The sequence below is a fragment of the Zootoca vivipara genome, chromosome 13 (genome assembly GCF_963506605.1).
Source record: "Zootoca vivipara chromosome 13, rZooViv1.1, whole genome shotgun sequence".
Lineage (NCBI taxonomy): Eukaryota > Metazoa > Chordata > Lepidosauria > Squamata > Lacertidae > Zootoca > Zootoca vivipara.
The window spans coordinates 28,732,995-28,759,158 of NC_083288.1; the positions used below are offsets into that span (position 1 = coordinate 28,732,995).

A 26,164-nucleotide genomic window follows, 5' to 3' on the forward strand; every position below is an offset into this window, starting at 1 on the left:
CTCTAGATCTGTCTGGCTCATTGCTAGGCAATTTTTAGGAGTCTACTAAAGGGGTGTGTGAGAGGAGGAGAGCCAGCAGGACTACCCTGCTATGGTATGGCAGGTGTACTCTCTGATTCCTCCCTGTCTGTATCTAACTCACATCAAGATGCTCAACCTCCAGCCCTGTCCTGGAAAGGCCTTCTACCCCCCTTGACCACTCCACCCTCCTGCTTCCACCACCCCCAGCTCAACCCTCCCCATTGTCCCACCACCAGGACCAGGAGTCTAAGTCCTCATCTTCCCTGGGGAGCTCCTGGATGGAAGGCTCCTTGCACTCCTCATCCAGACAGTCCCTGACACAGCCTGATTAAAGGATGCATACTTAACTGTACAGAACTTGTGTTGTATAGAGTCGTTAAGTGACTCGCCTCTTAGATTAATTAAATAAATAGGTACCGCTACAGCGGGAAGGTAAATGGTGTTTCCGTGTGCTGCTCTGGTTCTCCATAAGCGGCTTTGTCATGCTGGCCACATGACCTGGAAGCTGTCTGTGGACAAACGCTGGCTCCCTCGGCCTAAAGAGCGATATGAGTGTCACAACCCCAGAGTCGGTCACAACTGGAGCTAATGGTCAGGGGTCCCTTTACCTTTATCGAATTTATAATAATGTTTATTTTTTATTATCTGGCTCCTGCTTTATTACTGACTCCTGTCTCAGTAACATCTATGCTGGCTTGGCCATGTCCACAGTATGGAATATGTCAGGATCCCCAAGGACGTGCTCTATGTGGTGATGGCTTCTGTCACCAGGCCTGTTGGCTGACTAACTCTTAGATGGGGTTGCTTCGACTTACGAATTTTTCCGTTTCCAATGCATTCTTATGGGAAATCACGTTTCCAATGGCGCTTTTCAACTTACGAATTTTTCGATCTACGAAGGTGCCTTCGGAACGGATTAAATTCGTAAGTCGAGGCACTACTGTACTCTCAAGTATTAAAAGAAACCCTAAGGTTCAATCATCAATATGATTACAGTTTCTTCTGTGTCAGTCTTTTAAGTGCCCCAAGCACATCTTGGTTTCTCAGTGTATAGATTAAAGGGTTTAACATGGGTATTACTGCTGCATTAAAGACAAAAATAATTTTATCACTATCCTGATTGTCCTTAGATTGAGGCTTGATGTATTGGACTATAGCATTTCCAAAGAAAACCACCACCGCAGCCAGGTGAGATCCACAAGTAGAGAAAGCTTTCTTTCTGCCACCAGATGAATCTATTCTCAAAATGGTCACAATTATTCGTGCATAGGAAAAAAGGATCAAGCAGAAGGGGAAAAGTACTGTGAAGGTGCTGGTAAAGTACATGATCAGTTGGCTCACTGCCATGTCTGAACACATCAACTTCATGAGGGCTGTGAGCTCACAGGCAAAATGATCCACCTCATTGTGCCCACAGAAGTGGGCTGGTTTTGCAAGACAGGGAATGATAGCGAGCAAGAAAGCCATTGTCCACGTTGCAATAGCCAAAACAACGCAAACCCTCCAGTTCATGATAATCATATAACGCAGTGGACTGGAGATGGCAACATACCGGTCATAAGCCATGACTGCTAACAGGAAACATTCTGTTCCTCCTAGGTATATGCCAGCATACATTTGAATGTAACATGAAGCAAAAGACATGACGGGTCTGTCCACCAAACAGTTGGCAATAGATTGTGGAACTGAAAAAGTAGAAAGACCAATATCAATGATGGACAGATTGCAAAGGAAAAAATACATTGGATTGTGAAGCCGCGGATCTGCTGTGACCACGAAGACAATGAGTCCATTTCCAACAACATTTCCTAAGTAGATGATGGTCATTAGAGCCGCTAATCCTGTTCTTATTTTGGGATGTCCGGAAAATCCAGTGAGGACAAATTCAGTGATGTCAGTCTCATTCATTTCTCCTAGATTCTGCATAAGGAATTTGCTTTTGGTGATCAAGAGAAGAGACAGAAAATGCTCAATATTTGAGAACATATTGGCTACATATAATATAGGGTCTATATTATATGTAAATGCCTATAGTATATATAGTATATATATTATAGGCATTTATATAAAAAAGTAGAAACATGATATTGAATTTGATAATTTTATAGTTAGATTAAAATGTTTGGAATTTGAATTATAGACACACAAAAACAGGTTATATGGGTCAAATTAAATCAATTTTTAGTTTTACAGTCAATGATCTAAAGATTGACTGATCTAAAGACAGACTAATGACAAACAATGATCTAAAGACAGACTAAAAGGAAACCAAGTGGGAACAATATGTACATTATTCAATGAGAAATAGGTCAACAGTAATTTCTATGCATTGCATATATTATAGGCAAAAAGCCTGTATTTTTATTTATTTATTTTTAAAAAGAAATGTTATACGAAATTCAACAAAATACAGTATTATCAAGCAGGGTTTGGCAACAATAAACAGTCCATATACAATTATAGATCACTGTCAAATGAAATCAGAAATAAAATAAAAGCAAATACTGTAAAACAAACCACAAGTATCAGAATATGTGGAACATAGTAACTGGAATTATTTATAGCACAGACATAATGGTTAAACCAGACATAGTTACAAAGCATGGATCCTATTATACCAAAGAAAAGTAATTAAAGTTTTCAAATGCTCTTAGTCACAACCATAATCATTCACAGGCCAAGGGAGGTCCTTGGCCATGTTCTTCCTTGATTACAAATGAAATAAAGTCAGACCAAACAGGTACGGAATCATCCTTTCTTTCTTTGGCCCCTAAGGACTCTAAGCTCATTAAATAATAACCCACATGTAATTTATAGCCAGTTTTTCTCCCACCCCCCACTTTCTAAAAGTGACTCATATTTGAGGAAAGATCTCAAACTTAAAAATAAATAAATAAATAAATAAATAAGTTTTAACATACAAATCACTGGTCAGTAAAATGCAATTTTGAGACCTATCTTGTGTGATATTAGACTGGGTTTTTAGATATTTGAATGTGCAAGTTTCATAGTGCTGCACACTACAACTAAGTGGGCTTCAAGTGGGGGAAAGCTTCCCACCGGCCACGTGATGAAAATTGTTGCAGAATGGCCACAATATTACCTGTTAAGGAGAAAGAGCAGTAAATGTATTTCATAACCAAGTGACCCATAGCACCAGCTGAGGAGAGCCATTTAATGCAAGCTTTGACATCACAAGCTACATGATGCATTCTATTGTTTCCAAAAAAAAAAAATGCCTTCCAGTAGCACCTTAGAGACCAACTAAGTTTGTCATTGGTATGAGCTTTCGTGTGCATGCACACTTCTTCAGATACAGACTTGTTTCCAAGTCACCCTGCTGGCTTAGGCAAGGCTGGGAAAAGGGAACAAAGGAAACCCATGAAACAACCAACAAACCATGGAACAAACACCAATGCAATGCAAATTTACCAGTTCTTGATAATCAAATTATGTAGGCGCTGGAGATTTATTTTACTTCAAGCCCATTCTAAATTTGTTACATTTTCACATTTCTAAGACATCTTTAACAGTAGATGAGCAATATTTTGTTTTGAATTGACTGGTATTCTATTTTAGTATCCCCATTTATTATTTTGTTGATGCAGGTTGTTGATTCCTTATCCTCTTCTGCAAAATTACAAGCTAAATGGCACTGTAGATTGCACCAGCATGCATATACAGAAAAATGACACAATATTATTTCATTTCAAAATCATTGCACTGGGCAAGACTTTGTATAAGTTAAAAACTTAAAAGTCCAATTGATTTCAGCGAGAGAGATGTAAGTAGGTACCGTATATTATTATTATTATTATTATTATTATTATTATTATTATTATTATTATTATTAACTTACCTTCAACCAAGTGTACTGAGATTTGCAACATACAAACACAAAATGTATAAAATAAATATAAAAATAATAACAATAAACTCTTCTAATGAAGTTTTATTGAACTGAGAAAGTGGGATACAAGTAATAAGCTCAATTAAAAGAGAAAGTTACCTTTAAAAAATCTCTTCCAAATATTGAGAATAATCTACTCAGTTGTGACAGTAAGCTTAAAAAAAAATCGGTGCAATGTGGTAGTTCCTATTTTTCAGAGTTTCAGCAGGATGATGCAAAAATAATGTCAGGTGCCTTGGGAAAGGTGAGAGAAAGAGCTTTTGAAGCTATGTTGGAGTTCTTTGCAGATTAAAAAGAAATATTTTAAATCCTTAAAGTTATTCCAAATCTAGTGCACTCGTATCAATACATTTTCTGAATCCATTTTATTGATCTTTTTGATCCACTATTATCAAATTTAAAATAAAGTTATACAATGAAGGTATCAAACTGGCTACATTTACTTCACAAGTTCTTTGTCTTATATTATCTGGGCATCCAATAACCATAGCTATGTAGGAAACATATCTTCCATTCTTGAACAGCTGGATCTATCTATATGAGATCTATATGTATCTTGGAGCATTGTTACTTTCAGGTAAACAAGAGTAACCTTATATTAGTTCTTGATTTCTGCATTAACCTTCTGCATTCCCACATGATATAATCTCTACGGATTAATTTGCTTGAGAGCACTGAAGAAATGCCGATAACTATTCAACATCTAAATCTGAAGTGATGATCACAAAACCATCTACGTTTCAAACAGAGAGAATAGCCCTCACCCATTTAATCGAAAGGAATTCCACTGAGTTCACTAGAATGGAAGCAAGGATCCCTTTGATATACCCACATTAATCCAGTCATATAAAGTATAAGTGGCAGCATCTACACTTATTTTTAGTGTTTGTTGAAAATGCTTGTGTTCCAAAAAGCCTGATTTTAGTAGGTGTAAGAGTCTTAAAAATACTTCTTTTATTTGAAATTATATTTTGCTTAACAGAAACTGCTTTTCAATATTTGGCTTTTCATTGGCATTTTAACTGATTTTTAAAGAGTTTCCTGAAAACGACTTTTTTCTTTTTCCTAGTAAAGGGTTTACAAATGTTTGCCAAATAAATAAATGAATGCAAATCATTGTGAGCTATTTAAATTTCCAAACATTCACTTTGCACTCAACTTGCTTTTTTTCCCTTTAAGGACCCATTTTTGTGCCCAGCCACAGCCCCCCATCCCAGTGCACCTAACAGCTGAGTGGTAAATGAATGGACACAACAATTGTCTGGGATTTAAATTATGGTTACCAGATTTTTTTCAAGGAATCTGGGGACACGTTTTATTTTTAATTTTCATACTTTATTTTAGGAAATAGTTGCCCATAAGCACACTTTGGTATCATTGAGCTAGCTGCCCCAGACACAGTGTGTCTGCCAATGGGTAGGGGGAGCCTGTAATAGGTAAATGACATAACAATGTTGTGGAATTGATTACAGATGTAGGTAGACTGTGGATTAAGGAGTGTGTATATCCTGAATCAGCCTCCTGTCTGAAGACTAAAATTTGAACATGGTCATGCCTGAGTTAAGGGCCACTCCAAGATGTAGTTGATACTGTAGGATGCCATTGGAAACTCTGTGGACCATCCACTCCCTTCTTGGTTTAAGGGCAGAAACTTCCACCCAGAAATATTTCACCCAACATGGCAATCAAACACATGACCTCAGTGGTGGAGCTTCATGCTCCCGGCACCAGGGGCGGGGGCGGGGCTGGCGCCCGTTCTGGGGGTGGGGCGTGCCTCCCAGAGGGGCATGGCATGTGCTCCGGGGGCAGGGCGGGCGCCCGCGATGGCGCCCCTTGGAGCACGCCACTCGGGGCGGCCCGACCCTACTGCCCCTATCTTCCTACGCCCCTGCATGAGATTAAGAATCTCATGCTCTGCCAACCGAGCATTCATCTAAAAAGAAGGAACTTTGTTTCCTTACAAAAGAATTACACTTTGCATGCAGTCAATAGAAATCTCAGGGTCACTCAGGGTGCAGGTTAACCCTTTTGTGCATGCAAGTGTAACTCAGTAGCTGCATACAGTGGAACCTCGGTTTATGAACACCTTGGTTTACGAATTTTCGGTTTACGAATGCCGCGGACCCATCTGGAACAGATTAATTCACTTTCCATTACTTTCAATGGGAAAGTTCGCTTCAGTTTATGAACGCTTCAGTTTATGAACAGACTTCCGGAACCAATTACACCCATGCTTCGGGTTAAGTACGCTTCAGGTTGAGTACTCTGCGGACCCGCCTGGAACGGATTAATCCTCTTTCCATACTTTCAATGGGAAAGTTCGCTTCAGTTTATGAACGCTTCAGTTTAAGTACTCCGCGGACCATCTGGAACAGATTAATCCACTTTCCATTACTTTCAATGGGAAAGTTCGCTTCAGTTTATGAACGCTTCAGTTTATGAACAGACTTCCGGAACCAATTGTGTTCATAAACCGAGGTACCACTGTATTACAGTTATGGACTGCTTCATTATCTCTAACCCTTGGTTAAGACACATAGGAGTGGTAATGCTGGTTGCAGCCTTTAAGTGTGTGTTTACTACCTACTTTTGAAAGCTGTGATTAATACCGGTATGTGATTTCTGTAGCAGAGTGAATAACCAGTGACTACCAACAGACAATCATAACAATATCAAGGTGATATTGTTGGCACAATCCATTATAGGCAACGGCCCCAGACACAGAGGGACTGAGAGAACTTCAGCTTCAACTAACATTGGCCAAGAGAGGGGAGGAGTCCCCCCACCCAAATTAGTTTAAAAAAACAACTGACTGGTGTACTCAGGACTGACTGGTGTTACAAAAATATTTAGTACCATATTTTACTTTAATCAATTACTAGTTCTTAGATTGTTGTCCCCCAACCCAAAGTGTAAATATGATTGTGATAAACTCATTTCAACAAAGTTACTTTTGATAGTTTATAATTTTATTATTTGTTCATTACATGCACCTGGAAAGTATGCAAAATAATAATAATTGGGGAACTCTTAATGTTCCTTACAGTTTGTTTGTTTGTTTGTTTGTTTCTTCCTTACATTTTGGTGTATCAAGACAGAGAAAAGTTATATTTCTATCAGCTTAGTAGTAGTATTCTAGCTTGAAACCCTTGGGGAGGATAGCCCAAGACCCAATATACATATAGTAAAATACTTAGATATATACAGAAAATCATGTCCCCCCCCTAATTTTACACTAGTGATGCTGATGATGCCTATATTTGTTGGGGAAAATACTAAATATTATTTTGAGGACAAAATTACCATGTGAAAAAGGGCCAATGCAGATAGAAGAAGAGTGAATTTGTACATGTCTGCCTCATTATCATATAAAGTGATGGCAAGGTGAGGCTGTTTTAAACCTACTGAATGGTAAGGAACTGAGCCTTCTCATCTCGCACACACTAACTCCCCATAATTCACCCTGTTATTCCACCAGTAAATTGCTGATGTACTAGAAGTGAGATGTGTAGGAAGCAATAGAATTGGTGTGTGAGGAAGGTTCAGCTCTATAAAACCAAGCACAACTCTTGACATAAGAGAAACTTCACACCCCACCTTGTTTGTTAATAAGTCAGACACATGAACAATAAATATGACCAACCCCATCTGGTCTATGTTGGCCCTAAGGAAATACAAAAGGCAGGCATTTTCATGACCTTTAGGCTGAAATCCCAAATAGTCTTTCTAAAGCGGAAACCACATTGGACACAATCTATACATACAGTGCTTTTTTTGGGTGGACTCGGGGATATACATAACCCTAAACATTTTGTGAATCTAAGTTTGGCCTCATTGAGGGGCAGTATATATATATATATATATATATATATATATATATATATATATATATATATGAATTCTTAAGTAAATACAGACTCAATGCTTAGATCTCTGTTTCTTCCCAGTCAGCCTTTTAAGTGCACCTTTCACTTCTTGGTTTCGCAGTGTGTAGATTAGCGGGTTTAACAGAGGAACAACTGTTCCATAAATCACAGTTATAACTTTGTCTTTTTCTTCCATCACCTTAGACTGAGGTTTCAGATAGGTGAATATGCACGTTCCATAGTAGATGCACACCACAGTCAAGTGGGATCCACAGGTGGAGAAAGCTTTCCACCTCCCACCCGACGAATGAATCCTTAGGATGGCCACAATAATACGTAAATAGGAAAAGAGGATGAAAGAGAAGGGGAAGAGGAGAGTGAAGCTGCTTGTAAAATACATAACAAGTTGGCCCACAGCATTATCTGAGCAAATTAATTTCATGAGGGCTGTGAGCTCACATGTTATCTGATCCACTTCATTGTGTCCGCAAAAACGTGCTGGGTTAGCAAGACAAGGAACTATAGATAACATGAAGGCACCTACCCAGGAGACAGCTGCCAAAGCAATGCAAACTTTCCAGTTCATGATGACCATATAACGTAAGGGATTGGAGATGGCAATATATCGGTCATAAGCCATGACAGCAAGCAGGAAGCATTCTGTTGATCCAAGGTATAAGCCAGTGTACATTTGAAGGTAGCACATGTTAAAGGACATGACCGGTCTGTCCACCAAACAGTTGGCAATAGCTTGCGGGACTGAAGTTGTAGTATAACAGACATCAAGTACAGACAAATTGCAAAGGAAAAAATACATTGGATTATGAAGCCGGGGCTCAGCTACGTATACAAAGAGAATGAGTCCATTTCCAATTACTGTCACTAGGTAGGCTAAGATAAGAAAGCTCATTAAACCCATCCTTGTCTTGGGTTTCCCTGAGAATCCAATGAGGACAAATTCAGTTATCTCAGTATCATTCAGTTCTCCTAGTTCTGGCATCAGGATGTTACCTGAAGAAAGAAATCAAATGCCATTTGGATTTCTATAGCCGTTATAAAATCATTAAAACCTGGTTGGGTCTAATATGTTAGTAGTACTTGGGTTACATTGAATTCAGTGTGAAAAGTTAGTCATAAGTCCCATGAATTTCAACAAAACCTAAATGTGACAAACTCTATGATTCTATGATCTTAGGTTAGATTAAGTATAATTCTACTAACCTAATAAGGGATGTGGGTGGCGCTGTGGTCTAAACCACTGAACCTCTTGGGCTTGCCGATCAGAATGTCGACGGGCTTGCTGATCAGAAGGTTGGCGGTTTGAATCCCCACAATGGGGTGAGCTCCTGTTGTTTGGTCCCAGGTCCTGCCAACCTAGCAGTTCGAAAGCATGTCAAAGTGCAAGTAGATAAATAGGTACCACTCCAGCGGGAAGGTAAATGGCGTTTCCATGCGCTGCTCTGGTTTTGGTGTTCCGTTGTGTCAGAAGCTGCTTAGTCACGCTGGCTACGTGACCTGGGAAAACTGTCTGCGGACAAACGGCAGCTCCCTTGGCCTGTATAGTGAGATGAGCGCTGTAACCCCAGAGTCATCTGCGACTGGACTTAACTGTCAGGGGTCCTTTACCTGTACCTTTTTAATGTCATAATACTGATATTATAATAGAAGCTGCAAAGTTCCCTTACATTGAATGTGTAAATTCTTAAACTGAAAATTAGTAGAAATTCCAACAAATGTGTAGCTCTAGACAACTATACGGAATGAAACAAATTTCAAATAAATGTTCCCTTAATCCTGTTAAAATAATTTCCAAGAGGAAAAGAAAGATGTCATTCACCAGAAGCACCATATGAAATTTCTAAGACATTTCTACACTACTCACTTTTCTAATATAAAGAGAGCTGAGGTAGTAGTAGGTCACTTCCTTTACAAGCACTGAGTCTACAGAGAAATAGTCATAATGTAATTCATTTGTTCAAGGAAGTCTCTACTATGGTTGTAATGTTCAAACTGTGTAATGTTCAAACATCTTACTACAAAGATGGAACAAAGAAGAATACAGTAGGTGGAGCATTCATGTTATGCTTGCGAAAAGCTCATGTAACACCAGCTTGACAGTGAGAAGCGCTGATGAGAAGCACTGAACTGAAAATGCATGACAATGCATGACAAAACTTGTGCTCCTATGAGAAATATTAGACCTCCATTTAGAAGAAATATTACCTTTACAACTGGACTTTTTATCTGACTGCAATACTATATCAATTTTTCAAGTAAGCATTGAATTTAATGGGACTTCTGAGTAGAAAAATATAGAATTGCATTCATTTATTTCATTATTACCATATATCTGGATGCTTCCACACAATTATTTAGTGGATTTATTTGCTTTCACTAGCACATTAACGGTGGGGGAATGGGACAGATATTGAATTCACTTGGAAAAAAATATTAAATTTATTTCCTTCCACCATTTTCCAAGGTGTGTAGAATGAAATGTTTGCAATTGATTGAAAGTATTTCTGGTTGCTGTTTAATTGCTTCACCCTCATTCTGAATTTACATCATTCAACCTGCTTCCCTGAAATGGTGATCTTAAGAGAAAGAGCACTGTGAATGGCCAAAATACAAATTATTTGTGTAAAAAAAGTGTTCTCGTTATATTAAAAAAAAATCCAAACTTGCATGCATTTTCCATAGTTCAACACAAAGTCCCACTGATTTGTGTGGCAATATTTTAAAATGTGCTTAACACTTCTGTTTAAAAAAATAAAAATGGACTTTTAAAATGTATAAATGTGTAACATGTAATTTGGAATACTTCATGGCACAACCATGCTAGTCCACACAAGAACAGTGAGAAAGAAGTGACCACAAATATTTAAAAAATGCATAGAAACATCAACAAAATAGGTTATAATTTACTGGTTGTTTTTTTTACTCACTGAAGATTGGAGGTGGAATCATGGAAAAGATCCTTCAGAGCATTGTGCATTTCTCGCCCTTCCCCTGCAAAATAATTTAAAAAAAGCTACATCAAGGATGCTGTTCCATTTAGCAAAAATCTGCAAAATGACCCAAAGGTAATTCAAGAGGTTTCAAGAGGCAGAACATTTGAAGAGATAGTGACTTTCTTGTCATGTTAAAAACTAGTACTTTACATATGTCCCTAAAATTCTGAACAGTTTTTATCTTAGCATTTAAAAATCCTCTTCAAATAAAAGTCTCACAATGAATGCCTGAGATTAGCTACAGCATTTATAGTTCCTGACTTCCCTTGGTCTGATGTTTCTATAGTTTTATGTGACTGCTTTTATTTATATAGATTCAGGTTTACATGTGAGTAAATAAATACATGTAAATCACAGTCATTTCCACAAATAGGTAAAGATGAAGATGACTTTATTAGTTCTGACTTGTATTTCTTCTTTGTGGGTTCCCACATGTACTAATCTCCATTGACTAATTTGTTTTACATTTAAAAAGGAAAACTTTAAGCATTCAACATGTAAATCCCTAGGTTTTGATCACCACCACATGCTAAGTGTCATGAACAGGCTCCTACAGGGCCTCCTACAGTCACCTAATGGGACCCCACCAGCTCATCTTAGAACTGAGTTGCGTCTTCCCTTGATAGCAGTCATAATTGATCTAACCTAAATGATGTAGACCTTTGAAGACCATATTCTTACCATGCTCTGCTTGTTGGAGCAACTAAGGACAGGAGGTTTGGCACAGAAGTGTCAAGACAATCTTAGGCTTTATAATCTCCAAACGAATAAATATTTATCACTTAGTTTATGTGAACTTAGAACTTGGAACTTCAGCTATGGTGTTAACCAATTTAAAAATCCATTTTTGCTGCCTGTTATTCTATTCAATACCCTCAAATTAAGAATCACCATTCAAGGCCTCACTACCTTGAAAGTTTGACTTGTTCACAATTATATAGGGCCTTTGTAGAACTTAGGTTTCAACAGATGCCTTCAGCATATTTAGAGGGGAAATACATTGGAATAGCTCATATGGAATGGAAATGCATTTATGGATGTAATGAGGTTGAGGATATAATGTACTGTTCATTGTTTTTATAAATTTATAAATAGTGCTCAGAGATTTTTTTAAAACTTCTATTCTTTATTGATTCTCAGTTTTGATCCTGGCTACGCCCCTGAGGTATTTCCTATCCGTTGATGTCAAACCAGCGTACCACACCATAATGAAAGGACACTTTCTATTGTGAACTGGTAGAAGAAGATAATCAAATGCTGATTGACATCATTCTTTCGCAATCACAATCGTTGATTGACATCGTTCTTTCACAACACTCTGAGGAAATGGAGTCTCTGTTGGGCTTTCTTAACCACCTGGGTTGTATTGATTTTCCAAGTAAGGTCTTCACTGAGATAAACTCCTAGAAATTTAAAGGAAGAGACTCTCTCCACACAGCCCTTCCCAATGTACAACGGGGCTAGTTCTCCTCTCTTCCTCCGGAAGTCCAACACCATCTCCTTTGTCTTGCTGATATTAAGGTGCAAGTTGTTCTCTAGGCACCATGTAGATATTTTTTGGACCTCCCCTCTATATGCTGATTCGTCTCCACCTGTTATTAAACCCATTATGGTGATGTCATCTGCAAACTTAATAATTGCAGTAGATGGGTCAGATGATACACAGTCGTATGTACACAATGAATACAGGTAGGGACTTAGCACACATCCCTGTGGTATGCCAGTGGTGATTTTTGAAACCATGCCAGAACAATTTTTGTCACTCTGAGAAGGTATCCATACAAATAGGCTTGCAGATAGATTTGAATTCATATCCTACATGGTCAGTCTCATTCTTTCCAAGCAATTTATCTGTCTTATCAAGACATGGGATTACAATAATTATGAAAGTCCAAGTAACAGTGACCAACATGATGCAAACCACCCTGTTATTTATCTGTATAGTACTCACAGATTGGTGACAACAGTGTTTCAGTCACGAGCCATGAATGATGCAAAATCTTTTTGCAACAATTGTAATTCCCCCTCCTTCTCCCTTGAAAATCACATTTCTCCTCTTTTATTTCATTTTGTGGATTCAGCCAAAATGTCTGCTCCCCACCCAAAGATAGAACCCATCAACTAAAATGAAAGGAAGCCAGTCTTAGGAGGGAGCCAAAAGCAGGTAACAGCCTGTCAGTCTGCTGCTGAGATGCAATCACTATTTCCCCCAAAGTTATATTTTTGAGTTTCAGTTCTCGAACTAGCAAGTGTTTATACCATTATGTCCAACTTGTGGAGCACCCAAGATGTAATATTTGTTCTTATCGCAGGATCATTAATTGAGGTTCCTGGGCAAATTCTATATTCAAGAATGGGCCACCAGTATTGTGACTCTGCTGGGCCAGAGAAAAAGCTGTTGATATGTTTATAAGACAGGGAGAATAAAAATAACACCACAGCTACGTTCACATTCTGTAGGTAATTATATTTTTGGATAGGATATGCCATAACATGAATGTTAATTTTACATTCCTGTTACATTTGTGGTATATTTCCATTTCATTGCCAAAAACAGTAAAAAGAAGTGACACTATGGGACAATCAGGGAAATATTGCTTCACATTATGAAGGAACAATGCAACTAAAACAGCTGCATAAACAAGTTTAGTATGTGATGCCTGGCTTTTTGTTACCTAAAAGTCTCTTCAGTGCACCCAAAACTTCCTGGTTTCTGAGTGTGCAAACTAAAGGGTTAAACACAGGTGTAAGCACTGCACTGAATGCTGCGAGTACTTTTTCCATCTCATGAGTCTTCTCATTCTGAGGGAAAAGGTAGACAAATATGGCTGTGCCATAGTACATAGTCACTACCGCCAGGTGAGACCCACATGTAGAGAAAGCCTGCATTCTGCCTCCTTCTGAGTGCATTCTTACAATGGCTGCTAGAATGCGCATATAGGAGAAAAGGATAAAACTAAGGGGAAGAATTAGTGACAAAGTACTGGTGAAGTATACGATTATTTGGCTCATAGAGGTATCCGTACAAATGAGCTTAAACATAGATTTGAATTCACATCCTATATGGTCCACCTCATTGTTTCCGCAAAACCTAGCTGGCTTAGCAAGACAAGGCACTACTGTTATAAGAAAGGCTGCCATCCATGTAGAAGTTGCCAACAAGATGCACACTGTCCTGTTAATAATGAGTGTGTAGCACAGTGGATTGGAGATGGCAATGTATCGGTCATAAGCCATGACAGCCAGGAAGAAACATTCGGTTGTACCAAATAAGAGAATAGAATACATTTGTGTGTAGCATGCAGCAAGAGACATTACAGGCCTGTCCACTAAGCAGTTGGCTATAGATTGTGGGAGTGACGTTGTTGTGAGGCAGAGGTCAATAATGGACAAATTGCAGAGGAAAAAATACATGGGGTTGTGGAGCCGTGGGTCACATATGACTACCACAACAATAAGTCCATTCCCAAGAACTGTTATGAAGTAGGAAATTATAAAAACTGTCATTAAAACCATCCTTGACTTGGGTCGACCTGACCAGCCGATGAGGATAAATTCAGACACAGCTGTTTCATTTTCGCCTACTTCCTGCATAAAGGCTGACCTGGAATGTAGCAAAAGAAAAATACAATGTGAATAATTTGAAAATGGCTATACTTAAGCAAATTTAGAATAACAGCACTCTAGTTCACACAGTTCACTCAGAACTGCCAACAACAACGTATGCCATCCTTTATCTGGGCTCCATGATCACTGCAGATGGTGACAGCAGTCACGAAATTGAAAGACGCCTGCTTCTTGGCAGAAAAGCAATGACAAACCTAGACAGCATCTTAAAAAGCAGAGACATCACCTTGCCGACAAAGGTCCGTATAGTTAAAGCTATGGTTTTCCCAGTAGTGATGTATGGGAACTGGACCATAAAGAAGGCTGATCGCCGAAGAATTGATGCTTTTGAATTATGGTGCTGGAGGAGACTCTTGAGAGTCCCATGGACTGCAAGAAGATCAAACCTATCCATCCTGAAGGAAATCAGCCCTGAGTGCTCACTGGAAGGACAGATCGTGAAGCTGAGGCTCCAATACTTTGGCCACCTCATGAGAAGAGAAGACCCTGATGTTGAGGAAGATTGAGGGCACAAGGAGAAGGGGACGACAAAGGACGAGATGGTTGGACAGTGTTCTCGAAGCTATGAACATGAGTCTGACCAAACTGCGGGAGGCAGTGCAAGACAGGAGTGCCTGACATGCTCTGGTCCATGGGGTCACGAAGAGTCGGACACGACTAAATGACTAAACAACAATTAACACACAAACACACACACCCCAAAATAAAGATAGGTGCACTGGGCTTTTCATAGATGAGAAGCAGGTAGGATCTAAATATTTTGCTTCCCTTTGGAAGGTATAGAAGTTTATAGGTATGGAAGTTTGCAAAACATTTGGGTGACAGACTCTTACACAACCAAAATGGAACACATGCTAAACTTTCTAAAATGGCACCAAAGTGCAAATGTGAAATATTTCTTGCATCAAGTAAGCATGAACTGCTCAAGGACCATTCCCTATATTTACCATGTGTGTGTCATATGAACATTAGAAGAGCCTGGCTGAAGCAGTTCAAAGTTTCTCATGTTTTTCCCCCAATCAGCTCTAGGAGTTCGCAACAAAGGTCCTCACAAAAACTCATCAGCATTTTGGTATGCATTCTCCTATAATACACATTGAATGCACATTTGCTAAATGTGCAGATATGCTATTTTCCCAAATGAGTCCATTTTCAGGCATACGTTCCTCCAGTATAAGCATTTTTTGTAGACAGTTTTTGGTTGTACACAGAGTTTTTCATTGCAAAATTCAGATAGGTGCAAATAGAATAACAAGTGATGGGGAAAGAAGAAAATGAATCCTCTCTTTATGCTATGCCTCTGCTCCCCACAAACATTATGAGCTAGCACATATCTACTCAGAAGTAAATCCTATTGTTTTCATTGTAGCTTGCTTACTCCCTGGTAAAAATGCATAGGATTTCAGCATTGGAAAAGAGTTTCTGTGAGTTCTTCGATTAAATATTTAAGCAGTTCAATAAATAGATTTTGTTGACTCAAATGATATCTCTTATAACAACAACAACATTTATATGCCCCCCATCTGAATGCATTGCCCCACCCACTATGTGCAGCTTCTAATAAAATATTTTAAAAACAAACAAACACAGAAACATTCAAATCCTCCCAGTACAGGGTAGCCTTAATATGTCTTCTAAAAGTCAAATAGATGATTATTTCCTTAACATCTGATGGGAGGGCATTCCATAGGGAAGGCATGGCTAACGAGAAGGGTGTCATGAGGAAATCTATATAATATTCATCTTCGTGGACCAAGTTAGATTGTACTTATTCTAGCATGAGAACAACATCAACCAAGCATTTTCTGCAAAATGCCCATTAAAAACAAATAAACTACTGTAAGATAAATTAAGAAAATTACTTTTGCTAGTCAAACAGGGAAGAAGACTGTTTTGGGGGTGCAACTGTCACATCCCTAGAGCCCCCTGCACCACTTTCTGTTATATCTCAAAGGTTTCTCAACCCTCTGTATCAGATTTTAAAATGGAAACTGGTGCTGTACTGAAAAGGCTGACCATCTAGGGTTTTTAATGTAGAACCGGGAGGAGGGAAAATAGATGTTTGCATAAATCATACAGGGGGAATTAATGGAAATTTATGAATTCAAACAAAAATAAAGATAATCACAATGAGGTCAGTAATGAGTAAGAAAATTCACTACTTGCCTTTTTAAGGCCTTTTCATAGCAGATATCACCATCCTTTAGGCTGACAATATCCAACTGTCTTTTGAATTCTTATCTTAATTGGTATAACTCTTATCTCTAAGCTGAATTGTAGCAAGTTGATTTTTTAAAAAATCATGCAAAATGTCCCCGAAGCCAATATAAATGTGTTTCAAATGTCAGAAGCCCTGCTTTGAAATAGTTTCCTACTTAATAAAAATGCACTTTAATCAGACGTTACTTTAAATATAGAATTGTGTACTAATGGCTAAGGAAACAACACATACATTTATAAGTAGAAAAAGTGCAAGTAAGATGCTGCAGTGTAATTCCCTTACTAGCATCAATATAAATGGATGGAGAAATAACTATTTCCTCCTTAACAAGAGTTTTTATCTGAGAAAACTTTGTCTCGTATGTGATTTTTAAAAAGAAAAAAGTTACACTTTGCTTTCCTATTCCCTTTAGGCATGCTCCCAAATGTCTCGTTACTTCACAAAGTTATTCTTATCTAAAACTTCAAGTCATAGTGAATATCAGTAATGTGGTTAATTTGAAATTAAAGTGAATTCGAGAAAGTTTTGAAATTCTGCCAGTAAAATGTCAATTTTTTCTTTCCTTTGTGTTTCTATAAGTTTTGTGAAAGACTAGAAGGACGCGTAGGAGAAAATATTCAATGATGTCCCTTCTTCTATTTTCATGGTTCATTTTACAGATCATAAACCCCTGCATATTTTACAAAAACTATACCATTCAGTATTCCATTATTGCATACATCAAAACTTATTTCCATTGTTGAATTTATCTCAGTGCTGCCAGCTGTTCACAGTTATTACCTATATATTCAATAAACATTCTTTATGTTCTTCTTGTTCTCTTATTCTATAAGTTAAGTCTGCAAGATGAGGATATTCTGTTAACTTAAGTTGCCATTCTTCTTTGGTTGGGACCTTGCTCATTTTCCATTTTGGGGCTAACAAAACACGGTCCACGGTAGTAGCATACATAAATAACCTTTTTTGACACCTAGGAATTGTGAGCTTATGTCCGAAAAACCATTTTTCCTATATAATTTAAACATTTCATGTAACTGATGGTATTGTAACCAATCCAACACATGGCTCCTTACATTTTCCATTGATTTCAGTTTGGGTTCCTCCCCTGTAAAGTGCAACAATTCCCTGTAAGTTGCCCACTGTCGATCCATATTAACTCTCTTAATTGTAATAGACTCGATAGGAAATAGCCATGAAGGTGTTTTCCTTTCCAGCAGATTTTTATATTTCTCCCAAACTCTATACAGATTCTTCCTAAGAATATGGTTCATAAAACTTTTATAAATTTTCATCTTCCCATACCAAAGGCATGCATGCCAGTCAAATTTTAATGTCTGCATTAAGATAGATAGATAGATGATAGATAGATAGATAGATAGATACTTTATTGTCATTGTAAATACAGTAGTACAACGAAATTGAATGCCATCCCATGAAAAAACAAAACAAAAACACATTTTCAGCCACACACCCACACATACATACACACCCATCACAACTCCCCAAAATCATATTATTTAGTTACAGCATTTAAGATGGTTGTAGCTCTTGGATAGAAACAGTTTTTTTTAATCTATTCATTCTTGATTTAATTGTTCTGTATCTCTTGCCCAAAGGCAACGGTGCAAAAAGACTATATCCAGGATGAGATGAATCTTGTAAAATATCATTTGCTTTTTTAAGGCAACAGGAATTGTATAGTTCTTCCAGAGATGGGAGAGGATGACTGATAATCTTTTGAGCTGTGGTTATGACCTTCTGGAGAACCTTTCCTGTCCATGACTGTGCAGCTGGAAAACCAAGCACAGATACAGTATGTGAGAATGCTGTCTATGGAGCCTCGGTATAAGGACACCAGCAGTCTCTCACTGTGCAGCTGTGAAAGAGGCAAAATCCATACTGGGATAATTAGGACAGGAAGTGAAACTACAATTGCTGATATCACAATGCTATTATACAAATCTCTGGTACAAATTGGAGTATTGTGCACAGTTCTGGTTACCTGAGTTCTTCAGAAAAGGACAACAAAAATGATCAAGTGCAGCAACTGCCCTGTGAGGAAAGGTTGCAACATTTGACACTTTTAGTTTAGAAACAAGGAGAGTAAGTGGTGACAAGATAGACATTTATTTTATTTTTAATTTTTTTATACTTTTCAAGTTTATACATTTCACTAATTTTACAATCATTTCAACATTTCAAAACTTGACTTCCTTCCCCCTCTTTCTGCAGTTCCTTAAATTTATTTTTAATATCTTCTGCATATCCAAATTAACTTGATGTGCTCATTTATGCATCTTCTTTAAATATATACTCTTGTGAAACTGCAGGTTATTACAATAATTTTGCCAATGTTCTTATCTGTTTACAATGTTATCTTTAAATATTCAATAAGCCATTTCTATCCTTTTTAAAAAAGTTTGTTATCTTGATTTTTTATTCTTCCGGTAAGTTTTGCCATTTCTGCATATTCCATAAGTTTTTGTATCCATTCTTCCTTTGCTGGGACTTCTGCTTCTTTCCATTTCGGGGCAAGTAACATTCTTGCCGCAGTAGTAGCATACATAAATAAGTTTCTATACAGTTTAGGTCACTATAATTCCCAAAAGAAAAGCTTCTAGTTTTTGTTACGAATGTTATTTTAAATATCCTTTCGATTTCATTATATATCATTCCTCAGAAATGAAAAGATAGACGTTTCTAAAATGATGCATGGGATAGAGAAAATGGATCATTTTTGTTGTCCTTTTCTGTGAAAGAGGCAAAATCCATACTGGGATAATTAGGACAGGAAGTGAAACTACAATTGCTGATATCACAATGCTATTATACAAATCTCTGGTACAAATTGGAGTATTGTGCACAGTTCTGGTTACCTGAGTTCTTCAGAAAAGGACAACAAAAATGATCAAGTGCAGCAACTGCCCTGTGAGGAAAGGTTGCAACATTTGACACTTTTAGTTTAGAAACAAGGAGAGTAAGTGGTGACAAGATAGACATTTATTTTATTTTTAATTTTTTTATACTTTTCAAGTTTATACATTTCACTAATTTTACAATCATTTCAACATTTCAAAACTTGACTTCCTTCCCCCTCTTTCTGCAGTTCCTTAAATTTATTTTTAATATCTTCTGCATATCCAAATTAACTTGATGTGCTCATTTATGCATCTTCTTTAAATATATACTCTTGTGAAACTGCAGGTTATTACAATAATTTTGCCAATGTTCTTATCTGTTTACAATGTTATCTTTAAATATTCAATAAGCCATTTCTATCCTTTTTAAAAAAGTTTGTTATCTTGATTTTTTATTCTTCCGGTAAGTTTTGCCATTTCTGCATATTCCATAAGTTTTTGTATCCATTCTTCCTTTGCTGGGACTTCTGCTTCTTTCCATTTCGGGGCAAGTAACATTCTTGCCGCAGTAGTAGCATACATAAATAAGTTTCTATACAGTTTAGGTCACTATAATTCCCAAAAGAAAAGCTTCTAGTTTTTGTTACAAATGTTATTTTAAATATCCTTTCGATTTCATTATATATCATTCCTCAGAAATGAAAAGATAGACGTTTCTAAAATGATGCATGGGATAGAGAAAATGGATGTGGAAGAGTTCTCTCTCTCTCTCTCTCTCTCTCTCTCTCTCTCTCTCTCCACTAGAACTCTTGGGCATCCATTTAAACAGAATGTTGGCAAATTCAGAACAGAAAAGGGAAAGTACTTCTATATACAACACATAGTTAAACTATGAACTTGCTCCCACAGGAGGCAGCCAATGGCCACCAACATGGATAGCTTTAAAAGAGGATTGGACATATTCACAGAGGAAATTTCAGAAGACCTCGACAAACTCTTGCTTGTTTACATTGTTTTGTACAGGGAGTTCTCCAAACTCACCATGAAAACTAGTTGTAGGCAACCCATTAAAATTTCTGCTAATTAAAACTACTGTAATAAATTCAAACAGTAATGAGGCAATAGAGAATCTGCTCAGAGGGAATAAAAAACAGTAAGTAAATAAGTATGTAAATAAAATGCTATGCCATAGTTTCTTAAATAAAATCTCCCACTGAAAACCAGATAGCTGTTTCTCCATTCATTTGCACAGATGATATGGGGAGTCTTATTCAAGCAGTATGTCTGCATTTTTCTTTCTTTTTATGAATCTGCAATTGCTGACTCCTTAAACACACAAGGCAATCCAAAAACAGTGGGTTATCTTCTTCTGTGTTCAATGAGATTTAAGAAGGCAAGAATAATTTTTGCTTACTTTTCGTTGTCCTCATTATAATAATTCTCATTCAGTCTGTTTGGTAGTAAGTGTCATTGCTTATGCAGACACATTTATTTTAAATTGTTTATTTCTTTTTCTTTTTTCTTTAATCCTAAAATACTCCTATCCCACTTTTGGAATGAAGAAAGATAAATTTATCACAAGGCTTGTGGTGGGGGTGAGAACCAAAGGTTTAGCAGTTGTGCACAATTTTCTTTTTAGGATAAAAACCCCAAGTGGGTAATCCCTGAGGTAGCTCAATAAGGAATAAACTTCATGTTCAGTGGCCAGTGGAATGCTGACTCACTATTCGAGGAGGGTAGCAAAATATGCAAAACTCAGTTGGAAAAGAAATGGAATAGAAGTATCCTGGGTGATGGCTTAGCTGACTGACTATTGTCATTGGGGTGGTTTTCTCTCAGTTATTTGGCAGGCTCTATTACCAGACTCTTCCTTGAATTATCAACATAATTAAACAGAAGTTAATGTATTTTTTATATGCATGGAAATAAAGCCGTGGTCTTATGAATACCTCCCTGGAACTAAGCTTCACAGAACATAGCAGCAATTTCTGATGTGTAAAATAGCATTGTGTTACAAAAAAGTGCAATATAACTTACTATTTGGGTAAGTTTAAAATATCGTGACGAAATATGCTTTTCAATCTATTGTTGTTTCTGATTCTGTTCATTACATCTTCCTACAATATGATATAGAAAATATACATATATGTGTTGTGTTATAAGACTGATAAATTGTCAAAATCCTGGGATATCTTTCTTGAAAGATTTTATAGGCTCAATGAAAAGAATCGGTGTTAGACACAGTTGCAACTTTCAGCCTTGCATATCAGTTTGAAGGTTAGCCTAGAATCTTCTCCCACTGTTTATTGTTTTTAAGTGGGGAATCGAGAGGCAACCTATCATGCAATCTTCTACAGTGCAGCAAAACATCTACAGCAGCATCTCCTGCTTGTGTATGAACTACAATTCCAAAATAGACCAAGCATGGTACACAATAGTTTGATCTAATTAAATGTATTTAAATGTACTAAAATATAATATATATAATATATAATATATTTCAGATCCATCTTCATGCAGCAAGTGGGAGAAAATGAGACAGAAGTGACTGAATTTATTCTCATCGGGTGGTCAGATCGACCCAAATCAAGAATGGCTTTAATGACCTTTTTGATCATTTCCTATTCAATAATAGTTATTGGAAATGGTCTTATTATCTTTGTAGTCATATACGATCCAAAGCTTCATAATCCCATGTATTTCTTCCTCTGCAATTTGGCCATCCTTGACCTCTGCCTCACAGCAACAGCAATCCCACAATCAATAGCTAATTGCTTAGTGGACAGACCTGTAATGCTTCTTCCTATGTGCTATGCACAGATGTATGCTCTTCTTCTGTTCGGTACAACAGAATGTTTCCTTCTGGCTGTCATGGCTTATGATCGTTATGTTGCCATTTCCAATCCGCTGCGTTACACCATGATTATGAACAGAACAGTGTGCATCCTCCTCGCCACCGCAACATGGACTGCTTCCTTTATGATTACTGTGATTCAATCTATTGCTAATCCCATTCGATTCTGTGGAAACAATGAGGTTGACCATATAGGATGTGAAGTTAAATCTGTTATTAAGCTCATTTGTGCAGAGTCCTCTTCAAGCCAGATAAGCATGTACTTCACTAGCACTTTGACACTGGTTCTTCCTTTGGGCTTCATCCTTTTTTCCTACATGCGCATTCTTGTGACCATCCTTAGGATCCACTCAGAAGGAGGTAGGACAAAGGCTTTCTCCACCTGTGGTTCCCATCTGACTGTAGTGATCATGTACTATGGCACAGCTATATTCACTTACCTCCTACCACAAAATGCAGGGACACATGAGATAGAAAAAATAATATCTCCATTTAATTCAGTGCTGACTCCCATGTTTAATCCTTTAATTTATACACTCAGAAACCAAGAAGTCTTGGGTGCATTGAAGAAACTGATAGGTAAGAAAAAACCAGACATAACATATTAAATAGATACATAGCTTTCTTATTTGGATGTTTCCCCTTTAAATCACTTTATTTTCCCATTGTATGATTTTCACTGGATTCTTATTTTGGGTTCAGCAAACTGCAGGTTAATATTACAGGCCCTTTAAATGAATGTTCACCATCTGGAATTCTTCAAAAATGTAAATGTAAAGGTAAAGGAAAAGGTACCCCTGACCATTAGGTCCAGTCGCGGACAACTCTGGGGTTGCGGCACTCATCTCGCTCTATAGGCCGAAGGAGTTGGCGTTTGTCTGCAGACAGCTTCCAGGTCATGTGGCCAGCATAACTAAGCCGCTTCTGGCGAACCAGAGCAGCACACGGAAACACTGTTTACCTTCCCGCCGGAGTGGTACGTATTTATCTACTTGCACTTGACGTGATTTCGAACTGCTAGGTTGACAAGAGCTAGGACCGAGCAACGGGAGCTCACTCCGTTGCAGGGATTTGAACCACCAACCTTCCAATCAGCAAGCCCTGGGCTCTGTGGTTTAGACCACAGTGCCACCCGTGTCCCGGGTTCAAAAATGTTTTTACACACAAATCTGTTTCTTGTAAAGTTAGCAGTGATGTAATTTATTCTCGTCTGTTTTGTAACTATACTATCAGTGGTGATTGTAGTACATTATTTGCCCTGGATTCCCTGTTATTGTTTCTGCATCTGTTCCAATAGTCACTCGAAATATAAAGCTACACTAAGTCAAGAATATACCTTCCTGGAGGAAAAGCGTAATGCTGTATCTGTCTGGCTCTGTATCTGTGATCTTTCTTGTGCATGTGTGTGAATAGGTTGCACACACACACATTGGCAAGCACTTTCAAATTTCAATCAAGTCTCATTCTGTCCATCAAGGATGAAATAGGTGTATGGAAAACCATGTGGTGCCCTCAGGAATTAAGCAGTTTGACCAGCTATAGGCGCTTAAAATGAATAATTGGTACTTTTGGTCAGTGTATGATATGCCTTGCATCTTTCATCATCTGTAATAAATTGTACTACAAATAAACACACACACACACACACACACACACACACACACACACATATATATATATATATATATATATATATATATATATATATATATATATATATATATAGTGTGTGTGTGTGTGTGTGTAAAATATGAAATTTGATTATTATTTTTAGGGCTATAAAGCCCATTACACTCCATAGAGTGTAGTGGGGGTTGTGGAAGAGCTCAAAAGAAATCTGGGAGAGGGTGGGCTGTAGTTAGACTTAGCCATTGAGGCGTGTCACATGTCACAGTTTTGATTGACAGGAGCCACTTATTTAAACTCAGGCACTTTCATTTTCAGCTCACTCTCGGTAAGCCTTTGAATCTCCCGCCCGCCCGCCGCCGTGTTATAGGCTTTAGCTGACATTGCTTTGCCTTTTCAGGGGTCGCCTGTATTCAGGGGCCCAGTAGGAATTTTGCCACTTGGCTGATTGGCTGTTGCCATTTGCTTTTTGCCTACTGATTAGCAAATTGTCACAACTTGTTAGGTTGGCCGTTAGGCTTTGGTTAATAAATTGGTTATAGGAGGGGCATGGCATGAATTTGCCTACCCCCCTATCTTGCTCCTCACAGAAGTATTCCGTTAAAGGAATCCTGGGGCTCAGGGACTCTAGTCCATTCATCCTGCCATAGGCAAGGATGGTGCGGCCATTACAGAGCTGAGCCTTGGGGAACATTCCTGGGTCAAGAGGAGAGTGCCTGTGAACAGTACCTCCACTACCATGGGGTGTTTACTTCACTTACCTACCCATAGGTAAGTCGGAGCTGGTCCTGACCCAAAAGGGGGTCAGATGGAATTGGTGCTGCCCAAACCAGGCAGATGGAATTGGTCCTGACCCAACAAGGGTCAGTTGGAATTGGTCCTACCCAAACCAGGCAGATGGAATTGGTCCTGACCCAACAAGGGTCAGATGGAAATGGTCCTGTCCCTTAGAGTGGACAGATGGATTAACCAAAGCCTAAGCCAACACTCAGAATTAATTGTATTTAAATAAAGTTGTGGCCAAAATAATGCCAAAAACCCAAACCTAAAATATCGTGTGAGTTGTGAGTTATTTACGGGATTTATGGGAGCTTCGTCACGCAATTAATTTCTTAGCTCAGTTGTTGAATCATTCTGCCACATTCTCTTTTAGTGTAGAAATTGGAGTTCTTGGTGAAGTCCAGAAATAAACAGTAAATTGCAAGAACTCGGGCCAGGAGGAAGATGAATTTCAAGTAAGTCTTCAAAAGGTTTTATTTATGTAAGGATGGGATGAATTCAAATAGGAATCAATTCCATACTTGGTATACCAGGACCATTAAAACAGGGCCTTGTCTTGGGGTTTTTTCACTGGAATTAATTTTTATTTGCCTCACTATCATACTGGAATTGATTCCTATTTGAATTCATCCTATCATTACATAAATAAAACCTTTTGAAGACTTACTTGACATTCTCTTTTAGGTCATGATTTCCCCTCATTCCCAAAAAGAATATTTTAGCACTCTGCTTTTTGTGTTCCCTTTGGACATATTCCCAGATGTCTCATTACTTTCTGAAGTTGCTCCACAACTAAAACTGAAGTGAATAACTTTGCAAAAATTAACTTGAGGGTAAAAGAACTACTTAATGTAAGTCAATGAAAAATGTCATGTTGATTTTGGAGAACTCCTGCAATGGTATCGATCTAATGAGTTTAAGCCACATCCTTCTCAGTATTATTATTTAGTATATTTATACATCATAATCATTTAGTACATTGATTTAGTACTTTTGTATTCCAGCTTTCTTCCACCATTGACTTCTGTGGAGTCTCAAGGTGAACTTCCATTCAGGTAGTTCTAGGTCTGCTTAGCATTAGCAAGGTAGCATTATCATTATCCGCCACAGTCACATAATGGTCATAACAGGTGAAGGGAGGGTCACAAGAATGAAGACAGGAGACTGGTATTGGATTGAATCAGGCCACAACTTTATTGATTACATGAAAGAGTAGGTTTGGCTAAGGCACTGGGCATGTATCCAGACTCAGGCAACCCACCTGCTACCTGATAGGAACCTGGTGGGGTTGAACGTGTGCTGGGGAGTCACCCACAACATGGATTGGGTGCCACGACCCTGCACAGGCTGCCATTTATAGTGGTGCATTGGCCCATTGGTTCCCCAGTGG

The 26,164-nt window shown here is 38.0% G+C and overlaps 4 protein-coding genes across 4 annotated transcripts; 1 reads left to right on the top strand and 3 right to left on the bottom strand.

Moving 5' to 3' along the window:
- Positions 1-1,011: 1,011 nt before the first annotated feature.
- Positions 1,012-1,929, bottom strand: LOC118078159 (olfactory receptor 13H1-like). Its single transcript, XM_035101880.2, has one exon. The coding sequence runs from the start codon at positions 1,927-1,929 to the stop codon at positions 1,012-1,014; it is 918 nt and encodes a 305-aa protein (XP_034957771.2).
- A 5,920-nt stretch (positions 1,930-7,849) lies between these two features.
- On the bottom strand, positions 7,850-8,797 carry LOC132592902 (olfactory receptor 13H1-like). The gene has a single exon (XM_060281126.1). The coding sequence runs from the start codon at positions 8,795-8,797 to the stop codon at positions 7,850-7,852; it is 948 nt and encodes a 315-aa protein (XP_060137109.1).
- Positions 8,798-13,454: 4,657 nt separating this feature from the next.
- Positions 13,455-14,402, bottom strand: LOC132592903 (olfactory receptor 13H1-like). The gene has a single exon (XM_060281127.1). It carries the CDS (start codon positions 14,400-14,402, stop codon positions 13,455-13,457), a length of 948 nt encoding a protein of 315 aa, XP_060137110.1.
- Positions 14,403-22,334: 7,932 nt separating this feature from the next.
- On the top strand, positions 22,335-22,976 carry LOC132592904 (olfactory receptor 2K2-like). The gene has a single exon (XM_060281128.1). The coding sequence runs from the start codon at positions 22,335-22,337 to the stop codon at positions 22,974-22,976; it is 642 nt and encodes a 213-aa protein (XP_060137111.1).
- Positions 22,977-26,164: the final 3,188 nt, after the last annotated feature.

Bases quoted from the DNA above. Each gene is read 5' to 3' on its own strand.
- LOC132592902 (XM_060281126.1), bottom strand. From the start codon at position 8,797: ATGCCAGAACTAGGAGAACTGAATGATACTGAGATAACTGAATTTGTC.
- LOC132592904 (XM_060281128.1), top strand. From the start codon at position 22,335: ATGTATGCTCTTCTTCTGTTCGGTACAACAGAATGTTTCCTTCTGGCT.
- LOC132592903 (XM_060281127.1), bottom strand. From the start codon at position 14,402: ATGCAGGAAGTAGGCGAAAATGAAACAGCTGTGTCTGAATTTATCCTC.
- LOC118078159 (XM_035101880.2), bottom strand. From the start codon at position 1,929: ATGAATGAGACTGACATCACTGAATTTGTCCTCACTGGATTTTCCGGA.